Raw genomic sequence first — 10390 nt, 5'->3', positions numbered from 1 at the left:
GTACTCATTTAGTCTGGTGGCTGATTCAAGATCTAGTCAGTCTGTATTTCCTTTCTCATATCATTTTTCATCTCTGCATATTTTTATTCCACTTTGTATTTACTATGGTCATTCCTTCTACAAGAATCTCCTCTTCCAACATAACCCAACCTACACCTGAGCTAATATTTGCTACTGTGCATGTTACTAACTGGTGCAGTTACCTTAGGTCAGTCTTAATTCAAAATCCAGTTGTAGCCAGCACTGTTTCATTAGGGTATCTGCATTTTGCATGCTGAACTGTATTCCGTGCTCTCCCAATTATTTTCTCTTCAGTGCTTCCTCTGTTTCATTATCACAAATCTCCCCCTTTGGAAGTTTGAATCTTTATGGAGTGAGATAAATCCCACACAGTGTTAGCCAACAAAAAGCTGGAAGGCAAAGGCTCGACTTGCTGTAGGATGGTTGAATTGGCTTTTCCTTCATTTATTTTTTGACATGGATTGTGCCACCTTATGGGCTGGTTCTTGTCTCTCTGTTGTTGGTACAAGAACCTGGACTGAACTTTGAGATGTGAATCCTATGAATTCTGTTTATTACCTCTGTTTATCTTCTCTGTTGTTATTATTGTTGTTGCTGTTATGATATTATTGCCACTAAGGCCCTTCATTGTGTTCCTTATCCAACTATAGCTTCACCTTGGAGGTGAGACCAGGATCGAAGGGTTACAATCAACATGGGATAAGTTGAAAACTGTTAGGAAAGGATGAGGGAATGGGCTGATGTGGGTAGAACAAATCACTCATTATTTTTCTCTCTTCTAGCTTGTCCTCTAGGCACTCCCTGCTGCAGGATGAATTAGGAAGGCAAAGCCTCTTTCTCTGAACCATGGAGACAAGGGCATCTTTCATTGCCACCATGCGAGAGACCCAGCATCTCTCCCCAGAGAAGGGTCAGAGCCCAGCCAATGGCAACAGGGAGCAGTTTGATTCAGGTGAGCTCTCCTTCACCCCCATGGTTTGTCTTCACTGGGAATGGTTGTACATCTTGAAGGCCTTTTGTGAGCCTTATGGGTTGAATTGTGTCCCATGGTTGATGGGTTGGGAAATTTGAGCTTTTCTTCTTCTGAATCTCTTCTACAGTACATAGAAACTATTCAAAACCAATGGAAAACCTTTCCCAGGACATCATACCATGTTCTCCCAGTTTCCCCACCCTTTTTTATTCTATTGAAGCTTTGTGGTTAGAGAGAGAAAATGAACATTCAGGAATTACAGCATTTCTCCTTTGTTTTGACCTTCACCTTCATCTCCTTCACGATGTTTTTGAAGGCTTCAGGTGAGAGTGCTTCACAAACAGACCAGCCAATGGCGAGCCTGTCTCATGCTGAACTAGATGATCTTAAGGTCCTTTCAAACCCTAACTATTCTATGATTCTACATTGTCCTTGCGCTCTTGGGTATGACTGGAGGCTCTGTAATGCGCTGAGATGGGCACCTTAAGGTGAGGATTCACTGTGCTAGATTTTGGCGTCATTGTGGTAGATACAGAAAAATAAGTGCTAGCTTCTGGTGATTTCTGCTGGAATGAGGTGCTTTGATTTCTCATATCTAGCCTTAGTAGGAGGAGACTCTATTGTATTCACATTATGGCTAGGCCCAATCTACTTTCTGATGCCAAAATGGGAGACCCCTCTTTATCCTATCTCTTCTCTTGCATCACTTCTGCTGCCCATCATGCTCTGGGCTGAATCAGTCAACTCAGTAACCCAGCAGAAAGGTAATCCAGAGAAAACACAAGTGAATTGTTTTCTGCCAGCTTTATGTGTTGAACTGGCTGAAGGAAACAGGAGAGCCAGAACATGCTGGTGGGAATGGGATCTCTCCCCATGGCAGTGAATTGCTGATTTGGCTCAGCTATAACTTGCAACTTCATCCTTGCTCTGTGTTTGCATGGAAGAGCTCAATTGATCGACTTGTGGAGAACAACACTGAGCTATATCAGTCAGTTAATCCATACAAGAGCTTTTGTCTTTGCATTGTGGTACTTGTGTTGGTGCTCATGTACTTGAATGCTTTTTCAGAACTCAGTTGCATTTCTGTAAGAGCTGTTCTTGACAAAAGGATCTTGAGGTATAAAAGGCAGCTGAAAGCATGCTTGCAGGTGAGGCTTCTAAAGGGCTGCCTGAAGTCTGCTTCCATGGAAATCACTGATTCAGCTCAAATGCAACAGTAAAAGTGTTGGGGTGACTGCTAAAAAACTCTGCATGCTTTGCCTTCAGTGTCTTTTGCATCTTTCTCTGGTGGGGCTGCCTGTGCTTTGTTGGTCAGTGCTGTGCTGAAGTCCTAGAATGATTTGGGTTAGAAGGGACCTTAAAGCTCATCCAGCTCCAACCCCCTGCCCCGGGCAGGGACACCTTCCACTAGAGCAGGTTGCTCCAAGCCCCTGTGTCCAACCTGGCCTTGAACACTGCCAGGGATGGGGCAGCCACAGCTTCTCTGGGCACCCTGTGCCAGCGCCTCAGCACCCTCACAGGGAAGAGCTTCTGCCTCAGAGCTCATCTAAATCTCCCCTCTGGCAGGTTCAAGCCATTCCCCTTGTCCTGTCCCTACAGGCCCTTGTCCAAAGCCCCTCTCCAGGTTTCCTGGAGCCCCTTTAGGCACTGGAGCTGCCTGGCTCCAGAGTAGAGCTGCTCCAGCCTTCTGATCATCTCTGTGGCCTCCTCTGTACTGACGCAAGCTAACCCAGCCTGGAGCTGAGGAGAATATCTCAATCCTTGTTGCTCGTGTGATGCAGACTCCTTCCTCAAGGTGGGATTCATATCCTCTGATTCAGACGTATCCAGAGTGGACACCTGCAGCCTGATCACCATTGGATCCATTGATATCCATGGGACAGAGTTAGGAGCCTCTAGGGCGGGATTTAATCGGCCAGCCATAGACATTGGTTTTGGAATGAAAAGAACTGGTTTGTGGTGCATGAATTTCTTTGGTGATGTGGATCTTGGTGACTCTCCCAAGGCCACGCTGGAGGTTTGTGATTGATGGGGTACCCCCTTCCTCACTTGGCATATTTGCTGCTAAAGCATTTCAGTTTTCTATTCACTCAAAACGTCTTGAATGTGTGTATGTGCTGTAACTAAGATGGCTAAGGCATCTGCCACAAATAGGTTCTCCTTCACTGAAGCCTTGGAGAAGTCTGTGTTACTGGAGCCACAGATTTTGGTTCTTTTATTCTCTTTATTTCCCATAGCCAGACATACCAAGAGGCTGGAACAGTTGCAGTTTTATAGTGTCAATGCATGAGCACTCTAAAGCCATTGAGAAACTCACAGATAATGACTCTTTGATTTTATTTGCCATCCTGGGCTTGTTTATACCTCACCGTATTGTAGACTAGCCAGCCTTGACTCTTTCATTAGGAAAGAGCAGTGGGCCTGAGTACCAGTAATTGGAAAGGATGTGTAAAATAGGCCTAATGCCACATTTATCATCCCACAGGGTGCTCTGTGAAATGTTGGCATCTGAGATTTTGCAGCTCTCCCACAGAGCCAGGACTTTGTTCTTGGAGCGCATGGCTTGAGGAATGACAAAGAGATCGGCTTTGGGATAACCACTTCTGAAGTGGGCACAATATTTGTTACCATGTATTAAGAGAGGTCACGTTTCCCTGTCTGCCTTTTAATTTGGGGGGTCTCCAGGCAGTTGAGGGAGGTTGGGAAGAGGTGTCCTTTGCTCCTCAGCAGTAGGGTTTTTCTGATGGATGTGCACAGTCCCATTATGTGCATGGATTGGGTTGGGTCCCTTGGGCTGATCTCATCCCTGGACCACACTGTCTCTGCTCTGCATGTTCTCTGCCAGATTCCTAGAAGGGAACAAAGTCCATTAAAAAAGTACCGTCCCTTCAAAATGCGTTGTGATAAAATGAAGCAAAATAAAAGGCTGGTGCTGTGATAAATGAGTGCTCTGACATTATTTTTACAGGCCTTGTAAAAGTAATTTCCTGATAAAGTCTGCAGATAAAACACAGTCAGACCTGTGATGCGTCAGAGAGAAGCGAGCTGACAGGGAGGGAAGGCTGCAGCCTTAACTCTGCCTTCCCCCCTCACAGGGTCCTGAAGCCTCTCTGTTTGGGTTTAGAAAGGAGAGGTCTGGGTGATATTTTGTTAAACAGATGCTGTTGTGAGGTTCCAGGACTGCATGTGAATGAACCTTCCAGTGGGGCTGTGGGAACAGTGGAGGCAGTGAGTCTGTGTTGGCACGTGGCAGAGTAAGGTCATGGGTAATAAGATTATGAAGTACAGGAGGACTTGTTGCATCCATAACTAGTATCTGCAATGCTAATACAATTGAAGTGCTGTTGCCAAATTCTGGAGAAGATTTTGCCACCCTGGAGACATTGCTGCCTGCAAGGTCTGAAGGTTATATACTGAGCTGCCTAAAAATCTCTGCTTCCGCTGCTCTGTGGTATCATTCCTTCCCATAAGAGCACCAAGGAAGGCTGGAGAAAAGGAGATACGTGCCTGGACTCACCCAGCAGGTTAGAGCAAAAAGCAGGAATAAAACCTGAGAATATATAGGGAGCATCATGGGTAGAGGGAAATGCATCATGCTTTGAAATGGAAGTATCTGAGCAGAAGATAAGAGTCTAGGACTGACCTGGAAATGTCTTGACCATGTCAGACATCCTGAGGTGAGGAAGTCCTTGGGGTTGTTGAGCAGCCCATCCCAACACCACAAGCCCAGATGAATGCAAAAGCAGGAAGCAACCAGGAAGAGGGGGACGCACTTTTAGCTTTTCATGTCAGATGCTGCTGACTTTCAGTGGGATGGGGATTGGTTGTGTTCAGGGCAAAAAGCTGTTTAAGCACTGGAGTAATTTTAACCTGGGATGGATAACCGTATCTGCCCATCTACTCACAGATGTATTTTAGAGGCTCAGCTTTTGAAATCTCTGGACCTGGCTCTTCCCTAATACGTTAACTCCACAGGGTTTCAGACATTAAGACTGAAAAATTTCCCTGGTTATCTGAGTTGCCTGATATACATGAGGGAAACAGCAGTTTTTGCACCAAGCTCCTGCCGTGTGGTTAAGCTGTCATCTTTCACTCAAGAATGAACAAATCGCTGATTTTGGGTCAAATATCTCAGGTAGACCCAGCTTCTATGCCTGGATATTTTCTGCAATGATTGCAAGAAACAAAAGAAAGCCCATGCCTTATTCTACTTTGAATTTGTCTATTTTCAGGTAGCAGTCATGGGGCTGGGTTGTCTTGCTGAGCTGAAAAGTTGACTGGTATCCACTTCACCACAGGAGTAAATGCTGATTTACATCTTTTTATTTAAGCAGATTATTTGAGTGTAAGGCAAGAAATCAGACTAAGACTTGATGCAGCAGCATGCGAAGTGTTTAACACAGCAGACAGCTCAGTGCTCCTCTTTGAACTCCTGGGTAGATCTTCACCATCCACCACCTTTGTTTCAAAACCCCTCTTCTGATCCACTTTTTTCCCCTCTCCTATGTATGCCTGGCTACATAGGCAGTGAATAAAACCTATGTTTAATGAGAGATTCCCATTGCACACCATAATTTTCTGGTCCTGAGAACTGGAGACCTGTAACAATAATTGCAATAAATTAACCCTGCCGTTTTCTTCATAAAGCTGTCTGGGGAGGTTTCTTAATTCACTTTGTCATGAGTCACTTTAATTACATCATGATCACACTGATGAATGTTTGGGCAGGTAAGGGTCTCGCAGAGTTTGCCTGATAAATGCTTACTGCAAAGAGCTCATGGCTTGACTGTAAATATTTGTGCTGTGGGGATGAAACTGGGTTTGTGAGATTGCTTGGGAACAAAATGAAAACAATCAGATTTGGCTGATTTTCTGTAAGTGAAAGAAGTTTTATTTTTAATTATTGCTCTGTGTGTTTCAGCAATGGTTTGAGGCCTCAGCTCTGCTCTGCTCAGTGCTGTTACACATAAAAGAAGAAAGAAAAGAAAGAGTAGTAATGTCAGGTCCTTCACCGTGGGGGAAGATTGAGTGGGGCAGTGGTGTGGATGGGGCAGGAATGATGCAGAGCCCCAAATCTGAGATGGGGCAAGAACAAGCACAGGGAGCAAGAAGGCAGTAGTGGTCTGGTGAGAGGTTCTGGGAGGTTTTGGTAGTCTTGAGGGAAGAGAGAGACATGGGGGCCTCACCTGACATTTCTGGGTGGAAGGATGCTGAGGAAGGAGAGGAAGGGTGGTAGGACTGCAGTGGGACTGCCCAGCCCCAAGAGTTGGGGTGTTTGCTCTACACACAGCTCAGCCAACAGAAGCAACTTCTAATATTAGCACTAGGGCACTGCTGTAATCAACAGTGATGGGTGATCTACTTTTGTGGCATGAGCAAGGCCGTTGCACCCTTGTGATGGTGGACAGGCAGCAAGAGAGTCATCAAATACAGAATGAAAGAGCACAAGTGCTTTTTGCAGTATGGTGGGTTTGTTCCCCCACTGCCATGAAAGCAGAGGAGTTACTGGTCTAAAAATGTTGGCTGCTACAGTCTCTAAGTCTGCTGAAGCAAAGTAAGAGCTGGTCAAAACAGCTAAGCACAGCTCTCTAACACAAGCTTTCTATTTTCCATTGTGTTGATGTTTATACCGGTTGCTATTCTCATCCTGAACTCTTTGCCACAACTTTTCCCTTCTTTGGCTGTGTTTTAGGCTGCTTTTCTTTCTTTGCTTTTTGACAGATGAGGGTTCCAGCATTGAGGACACAGACTTCAACTGGGACGAGTTCCTAGAAGAAACAGGAGCCAGTGCTGCTCCCCACACCTCCTTCAAACACGTACGTGCTTCGTCTGAGCCTCGCGGGTGTTGTGCATGTTCCCTTGCCTGGTTTTCATGTGGTTCCTGGAGAACTGAAGTGTGGTTTGAACATTTGGGGGAGAAATCATCCCTCCGTGCATGTGACAACCTGCATGGGATTTACCCCCCAGCTGGTGTTAGGGGAACTTAGTGTGTTTGTGATCACAGCTCAGAGCATTGTGTCTATGCCATTTCCTTGTCCTCTGCCTTTGGTTCAAGCTTTCTGTTTTTGAGGGCTGATGTCACTTTCCTTGTGCTTATAATACACTCACTTTTTCCTCTTCATCCATTTTTTCTTCTCCTTATTTCTTCATTGTTGTTCATCCCAACCTGTAGAGAATCATCTCACAGGAGTTTCTTACCTCTCCAAAGCTGCCCTCTCAATGCATGATTTGCTGACTAGAGGGTCACTCAGCACTAGTGTGCAGCATACCCCATAGGAAACCATCTCTCAGCCTCCTGTCTGGAGATGCTGTCTCAGAAGCTTGAGAACCAAGTCCTTGTGTAGGTGACGCTTTTCCTGGGTGAACGTGCATCATATAGACAGCTGTGGTAGTTACAGCATGGGCTGTGGCTGTGGTCCACATTAGTACAAGTAGCATTCAAGTCTGAAATCTTTACTGATGAAGAATATTATAGCATGCTTTGAAGAAAGGACTCTATCTCCAAGCAGAGCCCATCACAGTCAAGGATATTGTTGTTTGGAACCAGCTTCTCCACCTACCACCAGTTGCTTATTCTCCTCTACTAATGTCCACATGGTGTTACATGAGGTCATGGGACAGAAATGAAGCTGATGTATGAGTTCTTCATCACAGTCAAGGGTGTGCATGTTAGATTTTTACAGGACATCTTTGTCATTCAACTGCAAGACTGTGCTGACAGGAGTGTTGTGACCTGCTTGGAAGTTGTTGTGATGCCTTCAACTGAATCAAGTCATGACAAGTCGTGGTTCTCTGTCCTCAGCTGCAAGTCCCATGGGGATAATGCTGTTCATCCTCCTGCCTTGACCCATCAGATACAGGTAGCAGCCTGTTCTGCTCATCATTCACTCTGGCTTTTCTCCCAGCTTCACTTGGCTGGTCTGCATGCTCTGGAGGATGTGCAGCAGGAAGAGAGGGGCTGTGTTGCTCTGGATTGCCCTACACTGAGCCTGTTTGCTGGCACAGATATCCTTTGGGAACAGCATAGCTGTGCTTCAGTGAGAGGGAAGCTTCCTGAAGAACCTGTTGCTACTTTAAGAGAAGTCTTTATTTGGATGGCTGCTGTCATTTAACCACATTTGTCTCCAGTTGATTTCTTGGCTTGTTTTAAAGGGGTAAGGAGCTGCAGTGATGAAAACCCACTCTTCCGTCTACATATGAAAAAATAACACAATCCTCCATTCCCTATTTTGTTTCCATTATAACAACAACAGAGTATTGCAGGATGAAGGATAGTAATTCCTACACTGCAGGATTACAGAGCAGTGGGTGTTGCTGAGTTTATCCTTGATCCAGCAGCTGTCTGGAGACAGCATCTTGTCCCAGGCCTGAACCCAAACATCAGAATCAGATGAAAGTTTTATGCTTCATGGAGCCTTCAAGGATGTCATTAAGAGTGTAGAGATGCCCACCTCAACCTGCTAATCCAGCTGACTGCAGTGTCTCACTGGGAATATCAATGTGAGACAAGTTGGTGTTGGGGACAGCCCTTAGTGACTCTTCTTTACAGTTTAAGACACGATCCTTAAAAACCATGGCTTGGCCAGGAACCTGGAAGCTTCTTAGAGAAGATTGTATTACCTGGCTGTCTGATTCCACTCTTCATGTGATTTCTGGTCACAAGTCCCTTGCCTCCAGGATGCCACATTGGTCTTTAACCTATAGTGAATGTAAGGAGTAAAACCACAAATGAACACAAATCCTGGATTATTTATGAGGACCCTTAGCATTACAAGAGCTAAGATCATATCTTATGGCTAAAGTTGCAAATGTCTTCAATCTTAGACGATCTCCAAAGGTCCCTTCCAGCCTCAACTCAACTAGACCCTGACTTCAGGCATTGATGCTGAATGACTGATATTATATTTATATTTGTGAGCAAAAGGCATTTAAATCTGGCATTTAAATGAAAAGTTAATCAGAGACAGGCTTAAACCAAACTTTATAATCTCTCTGGTTTCAGTAGGAGATAAAGTACTAAGAAACCTGTAAGAAACTTGTCCTTAAGCATCTCGTAGGGCATAACAGGCTACATTTTGGATGATCTTCTGAAGACAAGGCTGGCACCTGAACCAGTGGCATCCACCTACTCCTTATCTAACAACAACTAGAAACATCCCACTGGCCCTTGGAAGATACTTTACAATGTGCCAACAACAGGCCCTAGTGTTTAACAGTCCCTGCAGTGTCCTAGAAGAGATGCACTGGCATCTCCAGTGTCTTAAGGCAAGTTACATGTAACCTGTCACTGGTGAGATAAATGGAAGTGACATCTCTATCAGATGGCAGGACAGTGACCCCAGACATTTGCTTTTCAGCGATGGGTCACACCTTAGATACCAGGATGCTGGGAGAGTCAATCGGTTGAGGCTTGAGCTGCTGGGGAGGGATTTAGTGGAAACGCTCTCCTTGGTCTGCTGGGTACAGCATTCAGCTCTTGGTGTTTGACAGACCTCAAAAGGTGTTTCAGTGTTGTTATATGACGAATTATTACAGTTGGGCTTAACCCCTAGAGGTGCTTAGTACCTGCCTATCTACCTTGCATGTGTCCTGTGATCTGCCTGGCAGAGCTACGTCCTCTTACACTGCCTTTCTCCCAGGCATTAGTGAGATTTATGATGTGAAGGTGGGTACCACTCCTCTCTTAGATGTAGTGCACCCAAGGTTACCACTGCTGGAGGGCCTCTTTGGAGCATGTGAGACCTTGCATGATGAGGTATATGCCAGTGAAATAACAATGGTCCTGCCCAGACAGATTGTGAAGGAGAGAGTTGGATTAAGGAGCACAATCAACTCATGTCCTACCCTAAAGCTGCTCTTTAGGGACAGCATCATCTTGCTTAGCTGGGGAGGGGGGGTCTTCCTGCAAAGAAGAAAAGGTAACACCATGCCTTTCTCGTTTTGTAAGGTTGAAATCAGCCTTCAAAGCAGTTTCCAACCAGGAATGAAATTAGAAGTGGCCAACAAGAGCAATCCAGACACATATTGGGTGGCTACGATCATTACAACGTGTGGACAGCTCTTATTGCTTCGTTACTGTGGCTATGGAGATGACCGCAGGGCGGATTTCTGGTGCGATGTGATGACAGCAGATCTTCACCCGGTTGGCTGGTGTACACAGAATAACAAGGTTCTGATGCCTCCAGATGGTGAGTTCTGTGTGTTTTGTTAGGGTCATGCTCCAGTATTGGGCTGGTGGTTAATCTCCAGACTTTTACTTGATCTGGAATGGGTGCTTCACATCATCAACTGGTATTGGGTGATGCACTCGGGGTCAGGTCCCCACAGGTCAATGGGTGATTCAGTTTGCCAGTCAGCCTCTAGCAAAGTCATTTTTGCCCTAGTTGGTTAACAACA

The 10390-nt window shown here is 45.4% G+C and overlaps 1 protein-coding gene across 1 annotated transcript; it reads left to right on the top strand.

Moving 5' to 3' along the window:
- Positions 1-801: 801 nt before the first annotated feature.
- On the top strand, positions 802-10182 carry LOC104413842 (scm-like with four MBT domains protein 2; the record flags this gene model as incomplete). Its single annotated transcript, XM_010024953.1, has 3 exons — positions 802-973; positions 6716-6810; positions 9942-10182. Coding segments are annotated over exons 1-3 (442 nt in total), but the record flags the coding sequence as incomplete, so codon positions are not given.
- Positions 10183-10390: the final 208 nt, after the last annotated feature.

The sequence above is a fragment of the Nestor notabilis genome, unplaced genomic scaffold, assembly GCF_000696875.1.
Source record: "Nestor notabilis isolate BGI_N333 unplaced genomic scaffold, ASM69687v1 scaffold15042, whole genome shotgun sequence".
NCBI lineage: Eukaryota > Metazoa > Chordata > Aves > Psittaciformes > Psittacidae > Nestor > Nestor notabilis.
Note: the sequence above shows the minus strand (reverse complement) of the source record. Positions and strands in the feature narration are given on the sequence as shown.